Source organism: Eubalaena glacialis, chromosome 10 (genome assembly GCF_028564815.1).
Source record: "Eubalaena glacialis isolate mEubGla1 chromosome 10, mEubGla1.1.hap2.+ XY, whole genome shotgun sequence".
NCBI classification, from domain to species: Eukaryota; Metazoa; Chordata; class Mammalia; order Artiodactyla; family Balaenidae; genus Eubalaena; species Eubalaena glacialis.
In genome coordinates, this window is record NC_083725.1 from 70,902,280 (window position 1) to 70,922,833 (window position 20,554).

General features: G+C 39.3%; 1 protein-coding gene across 1 annotated transcript in view; it reads right to left on the reverse strand.

Annotated features, from left to right (window-relative positions):
* Positions 1-20,554, reverse strand: part of RNF121 (ring finger protein 121) — an 83,566-nt gene that overhangs the window by 41,066 nt on the left and 21,946 nt on the right. Inside the window, exons 2-3 of the mRNA XM_061201330.1 lie at positions 8,540-8,577; positions 5,518-5,659 (exon numbers count right to left, since the gene is read on the reverse strand). Of these exons, the coding sequence (XP_061057313.1) occupies positions 5,518-5,659; positions 8,540-8,577 (180 nt within the window). The remainder of the gene's footprint in view (positions 1-5,517; positions 5,660-8,539; positions 8,578-20,554) is intronic.

Sequence of the window (20,554 nt, forward strand, 5' to 3'; positions counted from 1 at the left end):
TAGTAGTAAATAAGCCACAGAGATCTAATGCACAGAATAATGAATATGGACAATGATATTGAACTTTAATGATCAAACTTGCTAAAAGACTAGAACTTAATTATTCCAACCACACTAAAAAGAAAGAATAATTATGTAATGTGATAGAGGTACTAAATATCACTACAATGGCAATCATGCTATAATATATAAATGTAGCAAATTAACGTTACACACCTTAAATTTACACGTTATATGTCAAATATATTCAAAAAAAATTGGATTCATCAAACTTAAAAATGTTTATGCATGAAAGGATACTATCAAGAAAGTGAAAAGGCAACCCACAGAATGGAAGAAAATATTCGTAAATCATTATCTAATGATGGTGTAGTATCCAGACTATATAAAGAACTTCTACAATTCAACAACAAAAAGTCAAAAATCTGGGAGTTCCCTGGTGATCCAGTGGTTAGGATTTGGCACTTTCACTGTCGTGGCCCAGGTTCAATCCCTAGTCAGGGAACTAAGATCCCGAAAGCTGCACAGAACATCCAAAAAAAAGACAAAAATCCAATTAAAAAATGGGTAAAGAACTTGAATAGACATTTCTCCAAAAAAGATATACACATAGCCAATAAAAACATCAAAAGAGGACTTCCTGACAGTCCAGTGGTAAGACTCCGTGCTTCCATTGCAGGGGTATAGGTTCAATTCCTGGTCAGGGAGCTAAGATCCCACATGCTGCAGTGTGGCCAAAAACAACAACAACAACAACAACAAACGACCAACAACAAAAAAACCCTCAAAACATCAAAAGATGCTCAACACCATTAGGGAAATACAAATCAAACCACAATGAAATCCCACTTTTATGCCCACTAGGGTGGCTATAATACAAAAAAAAAAAAGGAAGGAAGGAAGAAAGGAAGGAAGGAAGGAAAAGAAAAAGAAAAATAACAAGTGTTGGTGAGAATGTGGAGAAATTGGAACCCAGTATATTGTGAGTTAGAATGTAAAATCCTGCAGCTGCTATAGAAAACCATTTGGCAGTTCCTCAAAAAAGTTAAACACAGAGTTACATATGACTCAGCAAATCCACTCCAGGATATACCCAAAAACTGAAAGTAGGTGTTCAAATAAAAACTTACAATGAATGTTCATAGCAACACTATTCAAAATAGCCCAGGGCTTCCCTGGTGGCACAGTGGTTAAGAATCCACCTGCCAATGCAGGGGACACAGGTTCTATCCCTGGTCCGGGAAGATCCCACATGCCGCGGAGCAACTAAGCCCGTGCGCCACAACTACTGAGCCTGCGCTCTAGGGCCCGCGAGCCACAACTACTGAGCCCATGTGCCACAACTACTGAAGCCCACGCGCCCTGGAGCCAGTGCTCTGCAACGAGAGAAGCCACTGCAATGAGAAGCCTGTACACTGCAACGAAGAGTAGCCCTCGCTCACCGCAACTAGAGAAAGCCCGCGCGCAGCAACGAAGACCCAACGCAGCCAAAAATAAATAAAATTAATTAATAAATAAAAAACAAAACAAAACAAAATAGCCCAAAGGTGGAAACAACTCAAGTGTCCATCAACTAATGAATGGATAAACAAAATGTAGCATATCCACACAATGGAATATTATACAACCATAAAAGGAATGAAATACTGGTAGATACTACAATATGAAAGAACTTTGGAAACATTATGCTAAGTGAAAGAAGCCAAGCACAAAAGGCCACATATTATATGATTCTATTTATATGAATATACAGAATAGGCAAATACACAGAAAGCAGATTAGTGGTTGCCAGGGTGTGCTGGGAGGAGGAAATGGGAAGTGATTGCTTAATGGGTATGGGGTTTCCTTTGGCGTAACAAAAACATTCTAGAACTAAATAGTGGCCATGGTTGCACAACAACGTGGATGTGCTAAAAGCCAGTGAATTATACACTTTAAAACAGTTAAAACTGTGAATTTTGTTATGTGAAATTGTCCTCAATAAAAATAAAATCTATTCCACTTCCACATAAAATAGTACCTGAAGATATTTTTATGTCTTGAGACTTTTCTCTTAGGAGTAGGAGCAACAAAGTCACTAACGTTAGCTTTAGAGTTTACAAAACACTTTGTCATGCAATTTTATATAATCTTCACAACCCAGGAGATAGATATTATCACCCCAATTTAGAGATAAGAAGAACTGAGGCTCAGAGAGGTATAAAGTCATATAGCCAGGAAGCATGAGAGCTGGCTAATCAAGCCAGATGGTCTAACTCCACTGTATTTACTGCTGCAAGGCAAACAGCTCCAACTCTGATAAGCTTGAAAAAGGACAGGAGATGCCATTATGTACAGGCATCTTGGGCAATTTTTCTTCCTCCAAAGTTAGTACTTTAATCAAAGCAGTAAAAACATTCATTGTACCCAAGTTAATAAAAGTTTTAACAAAAGTAATATAGATCATTATTGTATAAGAGCAGCATAAAGCAGGACACTACAGATTTCTTCTTCCAATTTTCTAAAGATATGAGTTTAAGTTTCTCAGTGTAAGATATGCTATAATGTTAGCATGTCCTCTCACCAATGGAGTTCAGCATGTTTACAGGGTGTGGCAATAAAGTAATGAGACGACTGTGCGTGTTCCTTACAACAACTGGCCTCATTAAGTCACAATCACATTCCTATTAAAGATTAATGAATGAATGACACATCAGTGGTTTTCTAACACTCTGATGTGTCCTATAGATGTTCCTGAGAAAGCGGAGGGGTCAGGGTTACCAGCCCAAGAAGAGCATCCTCTTACTTTCTACACTGGGTTTTTCCTTAAGATACTGTTTGAAGAAAGGACTCCACAGCCTTTTTAAAAAGTACATACTGAAAACCACTGCAGTACATTATGCATCCTCACTTCTTCAGAGGTTTTCAGAAATCTCTGCAGATTAGCCAACAACATATAATTACTTCTAAATTCAAGCATAGAAATTCCAAGGGGGCTCTCTACATTTGGTTTATGATTTTTTGTATTTTCCATGCTCAATTAAACCATCCTGATAAATCCCCATTTTATAGAACAGGTACTATAAGCATACACTGAAAAACAAGTGACTTATCTCAGATGGCAGGGTGAAGCACGAGCAGGGTCCAGATATGAAGCCCCACCCCAGATGGCTCAGCCTGCTGGATGGTGCCTAGTTCAAAAAGCCTTGGTGCCATGTGGTCATTCCATGCACTATGACCTGAAGGTACAGATGTCTCTACTTGTGGTGCATGACAACACATGAGGTGGCTATAGGCCAGTAATGTCTGGAACAAGTGCCAGCTCAAGGGCAAAGATTAGTCTCTCTTCTGCCTATGCTCCATATTGTCCCTTGGTTCCCTTGATGGAAAATCCTTTCCAGAAGCACCATATGGTATAGTAGAAATTATGAAATATGAAACAGAAGACTTGGGTTCAAATCCTGGCTCTATTAGTATCCCCTTCATGCCTGAACTCTCTGGGCCTCAGTTTGTTCATATTACTTACCTCATGGGCTATTAGGAGGGTTAAATGAGATAGTGTAGCAGTTCCCATCCTGTGGGCTACAGACCTCTGGGCATCTTTGGCCCTATTACAAGAGGTCTGAAGAAGCACATACTAGAGAAAAAGAATCATTTAGGGATTAAGACTAAAAGCCCTGGAGTAAAACTGTCTTGGTTCAAATAATGATTTTACCAGTGGAGCAAGTTACTTAGCCTTTCTGCCTCAGCTCCTCATCTGTAATTGGAGAAAACAGTATTTATTGGGTTACTGTGAGGATTAAATGAGTTATATATGTAAAGTGCTTAGAACAGTGACTGGCATAGTAAAAATTCAATAAATGTTAGCTATTGTTACTACTATATGTGTTTATGTATTCTTTCAAAGTACAACTATTATCACATGGATGTTTGCCAAGTTTTTTATGTTAAAAAAGGGTTATACTTGAAAAGGTTAAATACTTCTAAGACAATAGTTGTAAAAGAATCCAGTATACTACCTGCCGTGTCCTAAGCCAGAGTAGTTGCATCTATGATTTCAATGTTTTTTAATTTACTGAAGCTTATTTTGTGGTCCAACATATAGCCTATCCTGGAGAATGGGCCATGTGCACTTGAGAAGAACATGTATTCTGCTGTTGTTGGGTGGAGTATGCTGTATATGTCTGTTACGTCTAATTGGTTTATGATGTTGTTCAAGTCCTCTTTTACCTGTTGATCTACCTGGTTATTCTATCCATTATTGAAAGTGGGGTACTGAACTCTCCAACTATTATTGTAGAACCATCTGTTTCTTCCTTCAATTTTGTCAATTTTTGCTTCACATATTTGGGGGTTCCTTTGTTAGGTACATATATGTTTATAACTGTTATATCTTCTGGCTGCAGTGAACCTTTTATCAATATGTAATGTCCTTCTTTATCTCTTGTAACCTTTTTTGACTTAAAGGCTATTTTGTCTGACATTTAAGAGCCACCAGCTCTTTCTTGGTTATCATTTGCATGAAATATCTTTTTCCATCCTTTTACTTTTTTTTTTAAAAATATTTATTTATTTATCTATCTTTGGTTGCATTGGGTCTTTGTTGCTGTTTGCGGGCTTTCTCTATTTGCAGTGAGCGGGGGCTACTCTTCGTTGTGGTGGCTTCTCTTGTTGCGGAGCATGGGCTCTAGGCATGCGGGCTTCAGTAGTTGTGGCTTGAGGGCTCAGTAGTTGGCTCGCGGGCTCTAGAGCGCAGGCTCAGTAGTTGGGGCACATGGGCTTAGTGGGATCTTCCCAGACCAGGGATCGAACCCATGTCCCCTGCATTGGCAGGCAGATTCTTAACCACTGCGCCACCAGCGAAGCCCCATCCTTTTACTTTTATCTCGTTTCTTTATATCTAAAGTGAGTATCTTATAGACAGTATAAACATGGATAATGTGGTTTTTTAAATCAATCTAACAATCTCTGCTTTTTAATAGGAGAATTTAATCCATTTACATTTAAAGTAATTACTAATAAGGAAGGATTTACTTCTGCCATTTAGCTGTATGTTTTCTGTACATTTTATATGTTTTTGTTCCTTATTTCCTCTATAACTGCCTTTTTAGGTCTCTCTAACTCTGACCCTGCCTTCTTACCACCTGCTACATTGCCTCCTCTTTATTACTGCATTTTCAAAATATTAATCTAAAGATTCATTGGAGGCTTGGTCTTCCCAATCAAGTGATCATCTCTCCCTCTATTTGAATAGTTCCTAATGAACAGCTCCTTCATGAATCTATCCCAAAATGTTAAAAGGGAGGATCTACCTTTTCTGGCCATGAAAGTACGTTCAGATTCTTTCCCAGTTTTCACAATCTGAATCGCCTGTCCCTTAAACACACACCCAACATACACTATTCACCATTCACACGTACAGTTTAGTATTATTATCTATTCCTTGCCTACATGTGGCCTGGGTTAGGCTGGACCCTAGAATACTTAAGAAGGGTCTCTTGATGACTGGCAAACAAAAAAATGAGCAAAGTGGCTTACATTGTAGGAGCGGGGGTGCCTCTGTTTCCACTGTACCAGGAGCAGCTGGGCCACCACCAAGGTAGCGATGAGGATGAGGACCATTTCAGCGTGCATGGCTTCGTGGCCGCGGTGCTTGGCATGCATGCGTGCGTGCTCGACCCTGAAAGCCAAACAGATGGGGTGAGCTAAGTCAGGGATGGTGTGGCGGTAAAGGAGCAGTGCTTTCCAGGGATATCTCACTGGTCCATAGCATAGAACACACTCTTGCACTGTATGAAATAGGGGCTAGAAACACACATGCCCTAGAGGACAGGCATTTTGGGATAGAACAGGGGTTCTATGGGCCCTAGTCACCAAGGTTAGGTATTGGGGTTAAAGGTGGGTGGTCTGCTGCCCGCCCCCAATGTTAAAAACTGCTGACACCTTTCCATTTCAGTCCTATTTCAACCTGTCACTGGAAGAAGAAAGTAACCCAGAGAGGTCACAGCCATAAAGGCTCATACTCTTATTCAATGATATTTATGACACCAATAAAGGAGTAATACTGCAAATATGTTTTAATTCCAGGGTTAAAGTCTTGCTTTATTTGTCCTACCCTCTCTGCCAGGACCAGAGATCCTAAAGACTAAAGCCTGAAAAATCTGAACTTCAGTAGTTCTTCAATTTTACACTATTCCAACAGTGACTTCATTATCAGTATCCACAGGTAAACAGACTCTTCAAGGGCTCAAGGAGAGTACAACTGGAAACTCTTATTTAATCTAAGAGTTTAAATGCTGGCATTCTCTGGTCCCGAGGATTGGCAGCAAGTGATTCCCTTGCCCAGTACAGGCAAAAAGCTTCCTCTGAGAACAGGAAAGAAAAGTCACTCCTACAGCCAAGGGAGAGGAATAAAGAAGGAATTAGGAAACTAAATACAAATGTAACCCGTAGTCAGGAGCTTTTGTGCAAGTTCTCCATACCCAGGGGTATTAGGGAGAAAGGGAAAGGACAACATAAATGGTATCTTCATGGAATTCCCAAGGGCAATGAGAGACTAAGCAAGAAGAACCCAGTGGGATGCATTATGGATAGATAAATCATAAAATATAGCAAAAACTTAGTTGTAGAATCTAGGTGGTGGGTACAAGGGTGTTCACTGCACAATTCTTTCAACTTTTCTGTATATTTGAGATTTTTCATAATAAAATGTTAGGAGGGGGGAAACTTGGTGGGCAGCCAAATGTCAGTCAGCCTGGCAGTCACAGCACCTAAGGGTTCATCTTACATAAAACTTTATCCTAGGTGACAGAATCTGACAAAATATAATAGGGGTAGGAGTCAGAAACTTAGGTTCAGACACAACCTATGTGGTCTTAGCCAAGAAAATTTACATCTCTACATCACAATTTCTTCATCCATCAAAAGGAGTCCTTATCTTTTCTGCCTCCCTCATAGGGTTGTTGTGAGGATAAGCTAAACTAAAAGGGCAAAGGATATTTTAAAATCCCAAGGATTGTGGGGAGTTATAAAGGTAATAAGAGATAAGTTTCTTGTTCTCAGACAGTATATAACTGAATGGATGTGTACAACAACAAATCAAAGAAAGGACTGAGAAAAAACCAGAAGTCACCTAGCTCAAGTTACCACTCAACACAAAAATTATTTTTGCAATCCTTTGTTTGAATACCTCCACTGGCTGAGAATACATGCCTCTTAAAATAATCTATTCTAGAACCAGCAGTGTCTGACACATTGTAGGAACTCATATGTGCTTATGAAGGAATAAAATTCCAAAGCTTTAAGAAGCAGGAAGCTCTGTGCCTCACAATATACCACGATTATTAACAATGTTTCTGATAATGAGACAAAATTATCTTACTACAGCTTCAATCCTTTGGACCTAATCCTACACTCTGGAACATATCCACTCTCTCTTTCCCAACGCTGCCCCTTCAAATATTTATCATAATATTATTTAAAAACACAAAACCAATCCTGTTTCTACCATCATTTTCCTGAGCCCTTTTAGGTTAACAGTTCTAGATCTTTATACACGATGCATATAACATAATGTGAAGACCATTAATCCTGATTGCCTTCTTCTAGACATATCTAGCTAAAGATCTTCTTCATATGCAGTGTTTACAACAAAATCAATGTGGACTCAGCAAAGCAGAACACAGTAGCACTGTCACTTCCCTTAAGGCAGATAGTATATTTTCAATGAACAACTTCTCAAACTGTAGAATATTTTGGTAGCTCAGGTACACAACTGATGCATATTAAGCTTAAAGTCACCTAAAATCTTGCTGGGCCTGTCGTATGAGTCGATATCTTTGCCATTCTACATTTTTTATAATCAATAGTTTTAATCTAAACGAGGTGTTTTTTTCTCACTATTAAACTTTACTTGGTTGATTTCAGCTCACTGGTCAGCTACCTTATAAAGTTTGTGGGGCAAGCACTTTTGAAACTCCTCTACCAATGAGAAATAATGACAATAAAATATTTGTTGACTCACTCTGGTTACAAAGCAAGTTAGTAGCAGAGCTGAGATCAGAAGACACATCTCCCATTTTCTCAAACAGAGCTCTCTGCCTTGTTTCATGGATAATGATGATGTTAATGATGATAATCATCCTTAAAGCAGGTAACACTTACTGGAAGTTTACCACATGCCAGGTACTGTTCTAAGAATTTCACAACACAATGTGTTGTTAATCTTCACAACAACTGTTATGATCCTCATTTTACAAATTGGGAAAACTAAGGTAGTGTGAAGTTAAGTAACTTGCCCAAGATCACATCACTAGGAAATGGCAGAACTAGTACTCAAAACCCAGATGGATGGTTTGGTGCAATAATCTATTTACTCCCAAGGACTGAGGGAGCTACCCAGGAGTGACCCAAGTACTGGGAAAGATCTCAAATGACCTGTCCTGCTGGTCATAGGTCACTGCCTGCCACAGAAAAGGAAGCAAAAAGGGTAGATATACAACTCTATTAGTAGGATTAATCTATAGTTCCCACCATGAGGGGCCCACACTGTCACACTTACCTCCATTGCTCCTCTGGAGAGAGGTCTGACATATCAACCTGTAGAAAGACACCACCATAAAAATCCATTACTGTCTTAGAACTGTCCCTGCCCAACATACAATGATCACACACTGCTAGAGCTAAAAGTATGAATTAGGATTTGTGGGACATGAAGCTAGATAAAATATTCTGTCATATAACACCATTTGACTCTAAATGGCCCCATTAGACTAGGGTGAACTAAGCTTAAGTTTGCGCCCAGCGCCTTGTTTGCTTCACCCTAGTCCAAGTCCTTGCTCTGCTATTAAGTAGCAGTGTAATATATATGGAATCTAAAAACAAACAAACAAACAAAAATGGTTCTGAAGAACCTAGGGGCAGGACAGGAATAAAGACGCAGACGTAGAGAATGGACTTGAGGACACGGGGAGGGGGAAGGGTAAGCTGGGAAGAAGTGAGAGAGTGGCATGGACATATATACACTACCAAATGTAAAACAGATAGCTAGTGGGAAGCAGCCGCCTAGTACAGGGAGATCAGCTCAGTTCTTTGTGACCACCTAGAGGGGTGGGATAGGGAGGATGGGAGGGAGACGCAAGAGGGCGGAGATATGGAGATATATGTATATGTATAGCTGATTCACTTTGTTATAAACCAGAAACTAACACACCATTGTAAAGCAATTATACTCCAATAAAGATGTTAAAAAAAAAAAAAAGTAGCAGTGTGGCCTTCCAACCTCAAAGTTCCAGTTCTATTTGTTAGTCTTATCCTTTTAGAGCAGGATTTCTTAAACCTTGGCACTAGTGATATTCTGGGTTGGCTGATTCTCTGGGTTGTTTTTTTTTCGGGGGGGTGGGGATCTGTACACTGTAGGATGTTTAGCAGCATCCCTAGCCTCTACCCACTAGATGCCAGCAGCATCTCCACAGATAAAACCAAAAAAGTCTACAGACATTATCAAATGTCCCTTGGGGGACAAAAATTGTCCCAGCTGAAAAACCACTGCTCTAGAATACTACTAAGCTCTTTGAGATCACAGCTCAAGTCTTCTACTTCCTTGTAGCCATACAGAAGCATACCCAAAGCCTCAGTACATAAGTCACTCGACACATTCTTATACTGAACTGAGCTGAAAATGCTCCTTGATATACAGAAGAAAGGTCCTCATAATCACACAAAGGAATCAATCAACAAATATTCCTTTAGTAATTATGAAGTTCAAGGCCCAGTTTCCCACTGTTCCTCTGATAACTTCAGAAAAGTACCTTAAGTGGGATGTTTGAAGTAAAATGGGCAGAACTCCATACTACTACTGAGTAAAATCAGTACATATTTACTATGCATCCTTTGTGTGTGTGTACTGGGAATGTCCACCATTGCTTAGAGAGGGCTTTCTGGTTTCTACATGTCCCAGCTGAGGAAGGAAGGAAAGGAAGGGAAGGACAGGGGAGGGAAGGAAGGAAGGAAGGAAGGAAGGAAGGGAGGGAGGGAGGGAGGGAGGGAGGGAAAGAAAGAGAGAGAGAGAAGGAGGGAGGGAGGGAGGGAAGGAAAAGAGGAGGGTAGAGGAGGAAAAGAGGGGAGGGGAGAAGAGGCAAAGAGAGGAGAGGGAAGGAGAGGGGAAGACAGAGGGCAGGGGAGGGGAGGGAAGAAATAATATCCCAAGGCTTCCCCCAGCCAATCAGGGTAATGAAGTCAACCACCCTCCTCGTCCTACTTCACACTGCCTCACATAATTTATTCATGTGACCTGACTCAGTCCTTCATCTCCCCAGAAGGACAGAGGTCCCCTCCAAGAGGAGACAAGTAGATGCAGGAAATGGAAAGGCCCAGCTGGGTGGTACCTGAGCAGACAATTAAGGACCACAATCTTATGTTATCTTAGACATGCTTTCCAAGTGACCTAACTGCTTCTTAAATCCAGGGCCAGGACCAGGGTGGTGCAAGCAAGGGACCGAGAGCTCAAAATTTAAGAAGGCACACATCTTCAGGTACTGACACTGCACTTGCATGACCTTGAGAGTGAGTGCCTCCTTCAAGTTCGCGCCCAGCGCCTTGTTTGCTTCACCCTAGTCCAAGTCCTGCTTATGTCTATGTTGCTCCCATCCTAGAAGATCCCACAGAGCCGAGGAGAATACACTGCTTTTTCGTCTTTCAAGGAGAATAGCAGAGCTGAGTGTATGTTAAGCACTCAATGAGTACTTGTGAATTTGAACAGAATTCCCTCCAACAGGGTAATAAGTAAGTATGCTGACAAACCAGCACCCCACCTGGAGATGCTTAAATGGGAGTGTAAACAAACACTTGAAAAATACCTAATAAGCATCTGAGAAAGAAGTATTCATTTTCTGGAGGCACCCAGAAAATCATGTTTAAAAAACTACACGTCAAAACAAAACAAAACAACACAACTACATGTTCAAAGAAGCAAGGTAAGTCCACTGAAGAGAAAACAAGGAAGATCCAGAGAACGGGACCAGGCATGGGGACGCTTCTCCATGAGATAGTGGTCAAGCATGCCACTGTCTGTGCCTTTGTTTCTCCCGCTGGAAAACAGAGAATAAGTCTTCTGACTTCATTGTGGGGCTGTGAGGGTAAGTATATTCCAAGTGACCAAGTGATTTCATTGCCTTTCTTCCTAGGAGAGTGAGTGTACTTTAAAAAGTACTCAGAGAGGCCAGGGAACTGAATGTTGGTGAAGCACAGGGCAGTAATGCTTTCAGAGCTCAGGGAACAGCTCAGAAGGGCAAGCACTAAAGCTGAGACCAGACCTGGTGCTTAAGAGGACCATTTAGCACTTCGTGGAGTAGTACGAGCACCAGAGTGGAGTACTGCTGAGTAAAGACATGATTTGGCTTTAATATTTGCATGCTGAACGAAAAGATTTTTAAAATTACATCCAAATCAGTCTTCTAGCTCAGGTGGAAAAACAAGGAAAGCTATAAGCTATACCTATAATTAACCTGTACCATCTGGAAATACATCTTTATTTGCTCCCTCATTAATGAGTTTATTCATCTGGGGCCAAGAAGTCAGTCAGTCCAAACGTGACCTGTCCAGAACTCAGGTAGCTAATTAGGTAGGCTCTCAGGGCAAGATTACTGATTGATGGGCCCATTTCCCACTCCTAAGACCCATACACAGAATGTCTTTTTGCCAACCAATCACTCCCCTCCTAGGATGTCGCAAGGTCTCTAGTCATGTCAATCTACCTAGATCCAGATTTGAAAGAAGTTAGACCAAAAATGTCAGGCAGAGGGCAAGGGAAAACTTTACAAAAATGGAAAATGATCTGCGGTTGACTGATATTTTCTCAGGTGCGAAAGACTCATGGTCCACCAGTGTAATACCACAAACAGGCCTCCTATCCCCCGCAAATACTGATACTCTGTGGTCTCTGAGTCATTACACAGGCTGGTTACTTTGTCCCGTCAGCCCCTCTCTTCCACCAAACCACATTCTGCTTTCATGCAAAATGCTAGACAAATCCTCCTGGATCCAGAAAGGCTCTTTAGACTGACCCCATTCACTGGAAAAAAAAAAAAAACCTTTACTGCCTTGATGAGCATGATCCACAGCCCAGAAGCATCAGCACCCTGAGAGCTTAAGAAACAGATGCTTCAGAATCCATCCCAGACCTCCTGAATCAGAATCTGCATTTAATAAGATACCTAGGTAATTCATATGCACATAAAAGCATTGCTATTGCAATCACCTTGCTGTACACCTGAAATACAACACTGGTAATCACCTATACTCCAATATAAAATAAAAAGTTAAAAAAATAAAATAAAAGGATTATCATAAAAAAAAATTGCTATTGCATCCCAGCACTCACATTCACAATTTGTCCTACAGTCATATACCTCTATACACCTGAATTGTTTTTTAACAACAGCTTTACTGAGATCTAATTCACATACCGTAAAATTCACCCACTTAAAATGTACTATTCAGTGCTTTTAGTATATTCAGAGTTGTGCCACCATCACCACTATTTAAATTTAGAACATTTTTACCACCCCAAAAAGAAACCACATACCAGTCAGCCATCACTCTCCAATCTCCCCCCAGCCCAAGGAACCACTAATTTACTTTTGATCTCTATCTATAGATTTGCCTATTCTTGACATTTCATATAAACGAGATCATACAATATGTGGTCTTTTGTGAATGGCTTCTTTCACTTAGCATGTTTTCGGTGTTGCAGCAGGTATTGTAGTTCATTCCTTTCTATTACCAAATAATATTGTATTGTATGGATATACGACATTTTCTTTGTCCATCCATCAGTTGATGGACATTTGGGTTGTTTTAGAGTTTTGAGCTATTACAAATAATGCTGTTATGAACATTCATTTACAAGTTTTCATGTAGACATGCTTTCATTTCTCTTGAGCATGTATCTAGTAGTGGAACTGTCTGGTCATATGTAACTCTATGCTTAACCTTTTGAGGAACTGCCAAACTGTTTTCCACAGCAGCTGCACCATTTTACATTCCCACCAGCAGTGTATGAGAGTTCCAATTTCTCCACATCTTCAACAACACTTATTGTCTTTTTGGTAAAAAGCATCCTAATGGGTGTGAAATGGCAGATCAATATGATTTTGAATTTCCCTGATGTATAATGATGTTGAACACCTTTTCATATGCTTATTAGCCATTCACATATCTTCTTTGGAGAAAAGTTTATTCAGATCCTTTGTCCACTTTTAAAAAATAGACTTTTTTTTTTTACAGCAGTTTTAGATTCACAACAAAATTGAGTGGAAAGCACAGAGATTTCCCATATGCACCCTGCTCCCAAATATGCATAGCCTCCCTATTACTGACATCCCCATCAGAGCAGTACCTTTGTTCCAACTGAAGAACCTACATTGACATACCATCACCCAAAGTCCATAGTTTACCTGAGAGTTCACTATTGATGTACATTCTATGGATTTGGACAAACATATAATGTCCTCATGGACACATATCCATCATTAGAGTATCATACAGAGTAGTTTCACTGACTTAAGAATTCTCTGTGCCCTGCTTATTCATCTCTCCATCCCCCCAATCCCTAGCAACCACTGATCTTTTTACTGTCTCCATAGTATTGCCTCTTCCAGAACGTCATATAGTTGAAATCATATAGTATGTAGCCTTTTCACATTGGCTTCTTTCACTTAGTAATATGCATTTAATATTCCTCCATCTCTTTTTATGGCTTGATAGCTCACTTCTTTTTAGTACTGAATAATATTCCATTCTCTGGATGTACCACAGTTTATTTATCCATTCACCTACTGAAAGGCATCTTGGTGGCTTCCAAATTTTGGCAATTATGAATAAAGCTGCTATAAACATCTGTGTGCAGGTTTCTGTGTGGACATAAGTTTTCAGCTCCTTTGGGGAAATATTAAGGAGCACAATTGCTGGATTTGGTAACAGTATGTTTAGTTTTGCAAGAAACCACCAAACTATCTTCCAAAGTGGCTGTATTATTTTGCATTCCCACCAGCAATGAATGAGAGTTCTTGTTGCTCCACATCCTTGCTAGCATTTGGTATTGTCAGTGTCTCAGATTTTGATCATTCTAATAGGTGTGTAGTGGTATCTCATTTTAATTTGAATTTCCCTGACTACGTATGATGTGGGGCATCTTTCCATATACTTATATGCCATCTATATATCTTCTTTGGTGGGCTATATGTTAAGGTCTCTAGCCCACTTTTTTTCCCTTATTTATTTATTTATTTATTTATTTGTCAGGTCTTCGTTGCTGTGTGCGGGCTTTCTCTAGTTGCGGTGAGCAGGGGCTACTCTTCGTTGCAGTGTGTGGGCTTCTCACTGCAGTGGCTTCTCTTGTTGTGGACCACGGGCTCTAGGTGCGCAGGCTTCAGTAGTTGTGGCTCTTGGGCTCTAGAGGACAGGCTCAGTAGCTGTGGTGCTTGGGCTTAGTTCCTCCACGGCATGTGAGATCTTCCCACACCAGGGATCAAACCCGTGTCCCCTGCACTGGCACGTGGATTCTTAACCATTGCGCCACCAGGCAAGTCCCTCTAGCCCATTTTTTTTTTTAATTAATTAATTTATTTATTTATGGCTGTGTTGGGTCTTTCTTTCTGTGCGAGGGCTTTCTCTAGTTGTGGCAAGCGGGGGCCACTCCTCATCGCGGTGCACGGGCCTCTCACTATCGCGGCCTCTCCTGTTGCGGAGCACAGGCTCCAGACGCGCAGGCTCAGTAATTGTGGCTCACGGGCCCAGTTGCTCCGCAGCATGTGGGATCTTCCCAGACCAGGGCTCAAACCCGTGTCCCCTGCATTGGCAGGCAGATTCTCAACCACTGCGCCACCAGGGAAGCCCTCTAGCCCACTTTTAATCAGGTTGTTTTCTTATTACTGAGTTTAAAGAGTTCTTTGTATATTTTGGATAACAATCCTTTATCTGATAGGTCTTTTGCAAATATATTCTCCCAGTTTGTGGCTTGTGCTTTCATTCTCCTGACAGTTTCTTTTGCAGATCAGACGTTTTAATTTTAATTAAGTCTAGCTTATCAGTTCTTTCTTTCAGGGATCATGCCTTTGATGTTGTATCTAAAAAGTCATTGCCAAACCCAAGGTCACCTAGATTTTCTCCTATGTTATCTTCTAAGAGTTTTATAGTTTTGCTTTGTGATCTCATTGAGGTTTGTGGTCCATTTTAAGTTACCTTTTGTGACGGGTATAAAGCCTGTGTCTAGAACCTTTTTTTTTTTTTTTTTTTTACTTGTGAATGTCTTGATTGCTCTAGCACCATTTGTTGACAGACTCTTTGCTCCATTGTATTGCCTTTACCCCTTTGTCAAAGATCAATTGAATAAATTTACGTAGGTCTATCTCTGAGCTCTCCATTCTGTTCCACTGATCTATTTGTCTATTCTTTCACCAGTACCACAGTGTCTTGATTACTATAACTTTATAGTAAGTTTTGAAGTTGGGTAAGTAGTCCTCCAATTTTGTTCTTCTCCTTCAATACTGTATTGGCTATTCTAGGTATTTTGCTTCTCCATATAAACTTTAGAATCAGTTTATTGATAGCTATAAAATACCTTGCTGGGATTTTGATTGGGATTGCAATGAATCTATAGATCAAGTTGGGAAGAACTGACATCTTGACAACATTGAGTCTTCCTTTACATGGACATGGAATATCTCTCCATTTAGTTCTTCTTTGGTATCTTTCATCAGTTTTACAGTTTTCCTCATATAGGTCTTGTACATATTTTGCTATATTTATATCTACATATGTTATTTTTATTTGTGCTAAAGTAAATGGTATTGTGGGGTTTCTTAAAAGATTTTTTTTCATGTGGACCATTTTTAAAGTCTTTACTGAATTTGTTGCAATACTGCTTCTGTTTTATGTTTTGGTTTTTTGGCTGCAAGTCACGTAGGATCTCAGCTCCCCGACCAGGGATCGAACCCACACCCGCTGCACTGGAAGGTGAACTCTAACGACTGGACCACCAGGGAAGTCCCTGGTATTGTGCTTTTAATTGCAAATTCCATTTGTTCATTCTTGGTATACAGGAAAGCAGTTGACTTTGGTATATTAACTGCATATCCTGCAACCCTGCTATAATAGCTTATTAGTACTAGGAGGTTTTTGGTTGATCCTTTCTATAGATGACCATTTCATCTGTGAACAAAGATGGTTTTATTTCTTCCTTTCAAATCTATATTCATTTTATTTCCTTTTCTTGCCTTATTGTGTTAGCTAGGACTTCCAGTATGATGTTGAAAAGCAGTGGTCAGAGGGAACAACCTTGCCTTGTTCCTGATCTTAGTGGAAAACTTCATGCTTCTCACCAGGTAAGTATGTTAGCTGTAAGTTTTGGGTAGATATTCTTTATCAAGTTGAGGAAGTTCCCCTATATTCCTAGTTTAATGAGAAATTTTTATCTTGAATGGGTGTTGGATTTTGTCAAATGATTTTTCTGCATATATAGATATGTTCATGTAATTTTTCTTCTTTAACCTGTTGATGTGATAGATTACATTAATTAATTTTTCAAATATTGAACCAGGTTTGCATACCTAGGATAAATTCCACCTGGTCATGGTGTATGATCATTTTTATACACTGCTGGATTCAATTTGTTAATGATTTTTACATCTATGTTCATGAGAGACATTGGTCTATAGTTGTCTTATAATATCTTTGTCTGGTTTTGGTATTAGGGTAATGCTGACCTCATAGAATGAGTTAGGAAGTATTCACTCTGCTTCTATCTTCTGAAAGAGACTGTAGAGAATTGCTATAATTTCTTCCTTAAATGTTTGGTAGAATTCACCAGTGAACCCATCTGGGCCTGGTACTTTCTGCTTTGGAAGGTTATTAATTATTCAATGAATTTCTTTAATAGATATAGGCCAATTCTGATTGTCTGTCTTCTTGTGTGAGTTTTGACCAATTGTGTCTTTGAAGGAATTGGTCCACTTCATCTAGGTTATCAAATTTGTGGTCATAGAGTTGTTCATAGTATTCCTTTATTATCCTTTTAGTGTCCATTGGCTCTGTAGTGATGTCCCCTCTTTCATTTCTGATGTTAGGAATTTGTATCCTCTATTTTTTCTTAGTTACCCTGGTTACAGGTTTATCAACTTTATTAATCTTTTCAAAGAACCAACTTTTGATTTTGTTGATTTTTTCTAGATTTCCTGTTTTCAATTTCATTGATTTCTGCTCTAATTTTTATTATTTCTTTTCTTCTGCTTATCTTGGATTTAATTTGCTCTTTTTCTGGTTTCCAAAGGTGGAAGTTTGGATGACTGATTTTAGATCTTTCCTTTTTTTCTAATATGTGCATTCAGTGCTATACATTTCCCTCTAAGCTCTGCTTTTGCTGTATCCACAAATTTTGATATGTTTTCATATTCATTTAGTTCAAACATATTTAAATTTCTCTTGAGATTTCTTTTTTCATCCATGTGTTATTTAAGCAGCATGTTGTTTAATCTCCCAAGTATTTGTGGATTTTCCAGCTATCTTCCTGTTACTGATTTCTGATTTAATTCCATTGTGCACTGAGAGCAGCAAATATATGATTTTTATTCTTTTAAATTTGTTAAGGTATATTTTATGGCCCACAATGTGGTCTATCCTGGTGAATGCTCCATGAGAACTTGAGAAGATTGTCTATTCTGCTGTTGCTGGATGAAGTAGTCTATAAATATCCATTATATTCAGTTAATTGATGGTGTCATTGAGTTCAGCCTTGCCTTCATGAATTTTCTGCTTGCTAGGTCTGCCCCTCTGTGACACAGGAGTGTTGAATTCTCCAACTATAACAGTGGATTCATCTATTTCTCCTTGCAGTACTATCATTTTTTGCCTTATGTATTTTCACACCCTATTGTTAGGTACACACACATTAAGACATTGTTATGTCTTCTTGGAGAACTGACCCCTTTATCATTATGTAATGCCCCTCTTTTTTTAAATTAATTAATTAATTAATTATTTTTGGCTGCGTTGGGTCTTCGTTGCTGCACGCAGGCTTTCTCTAGTTGCAGCGAGCGGGGGCTACTCTTCATTGCAATGCACAGGCTTCTCATTGCGGTGGCTTCTCTTGTTGCGGAGCACAGGCTCTAGGCATGTGGGCTTCAGTAGTTGTGGCACACGGGCTTGGTTACTCCACGGCATGTGGGATCTTCCTGGACCAGGGCTCGAACCCGTGTCCCCTGCACTGGCAGGCAGATTCTTAACCACTGTGCCACCAGGGAAGCCCTGTAATGCTCCTCTTGATCCCTGATAACTTTCTGTGCTCTGGAGTCTGGTCTATTTGAAATTAATATAGCTACTCCTGCTTTCTTTTGATTGTCAGCCTGATATATCTTTCCCCATTCCTTTACTTTTAATCTATATGTGTCCTTTTATTTAAAATGGGGTTCTTTTAGATATATAGTTGGGTCTTGTATTTTTTATCCACTCTGACAATCTCTGTTTTTTAACTGATGCATTTAGACCATTAATGTTCAAAGTGATTATTAATATAGTTGGATTAGCATCTACTATATTTGTTACTGTTTTCTATTTGTTGCCCTTATTCTTTGTTTCTATTTTTGTCTTCCAATCTTTTTCTGCCTTTTGTAGCTTTAACTGAGAATATTATATGATTATATTCTCTTTCCTTTCTTAGCTTATCAGTTATACTTTTAAAAAAAATTTATTATTATTAACATTTTTTGGCCTAACTGTGCAGCTTGTGGGATCTTAGTTCCCAGACCAGAGATGGAACCCAGGCCCTCGGCAGTGAAAGTGTACTGGACTGCCAGGGAATTCCCTATGCTTTTATTTTTACTTCTTTTAGTGGTTGCTCTAGTTTGTAGTATACATTTACAAATAATAAAACCCACTTTCAAATAATACTATACCACCTTACAGATAGTTTGAGTACCTTATAACAACAAAATAATCCTAATTCCTCCCTCTCATCCCTTGTATCATTGCTGTCATTCATTTCACTTATCCATAAATACACACACACAAACATACATAGTCAAATATAGTGTTGGTATTATTACTTTGAAAAAACTATTCTGTTAGATCAATCAACAATATGTAAAATAGGGAATTCCCTGGTGGTCCAGTGGTTAGGACTCCATGCTCTCACCGCCAAGGGCCCAGGTTCAATCCCTGGTCGAGAAACTAAAATCCTATAAGCTGTGTGGTGCAGCAAAAAAAATAAATAAATAAAATAAAATAAAAGAGCATCTACAAATATCCTATAGCTTACATTATATTTAATGGTGAAAGATTGAATGCTTTCCCCCTAAGATCAGAAATGTCAGGATGTCCACCCTCACCACTACTATTCAACATGATACTGAAGTTTCTAGCCAGCAAAATAAGGCAATAAAAGGTACAGATTAGAAAGAAATAAAGCTGCCCCTTATTTGCAGATGACATCATGGCCTACATAGAATATCCCAAAGAATCTACCAAAAAAAAAAATAAATAAAGGCTAGAACTTATAAGTGAGTTCAATGAGGTGGCAGAATACAATATAAACATACACACAAAAATTGTATTTCTATATATTAGCAATGAACATATGGAAAATGACATTTAAGATACAATAAAACTTACAATCGCTCATTAAAAAAAGAATTAGTAAAATAAATGTTTTTATTCTACCTTCACTTATTCCCTCTCCAATGCTCTTCCTTTCTTTATGTAGATCTGAGGCTCTGACTTCTATTATTTTCCTCTCTCTAAAGAACTTCTTTTAACATTTCTTGCAAGGCAGACCTACTGGCAATAAATCTGCTCTATTTTTGTCTGTCTTTATTTCTCCTCTTTTGAAGGCTAATTTCATGGGATACCGAATTCTAGGCTGGTGGGGTTTTTGTTTTTTTCAACACTATAAACATTGCATTCTACTCTCTTCTTGCTTGCATGGTTTCTGAGGATAAATTGGATGTAATTCTTATCTTTGCTCCTCTGTAGTTTAAGGTGTTGTCTCCTCTGGCTTCTTTCAGGATTTTTTGTCTTTCATTTTCTATCATTTGAAAAATGATATGCCTAGATTTACTGGGGGGTTCTGGCATTTATCCTGCTTGGTGTTTTCTGAACTTCCTGGATCAGTGGTTTGGTGTCTGACATTAATTTGGGAAAATTCTCAGTCATTATTGTTTCAAATATTCTGTTTCTCTCCTTCTTCTCCTTCTGGTATTCTCATGATGCATCTGTCTTAGTCTGTTCAGGCTGCTATAATAAAATACCATTGACCGGGTGGCTTATAAACAACAAACATTTACTTCTCACATTTCTGGAGTGTGGGAAGTCCGGGATCACAGCACAAGCAGATTGTGTGTCCGGTGAGGGCTTCCTGGTTCATAGACAGCTGACTTTTTGCTATGTCCTCACATGGTGCAAGGGGCTAGGAAACTCTGTGGGGCCTCTTTTATAAGTGCACAAATCCCAATTATGAGGGCTCTGCCCTCATGACCTAACCACCTCCCAAAGGCCCCACCTCCTAATACCATCACCTTGAGGATTA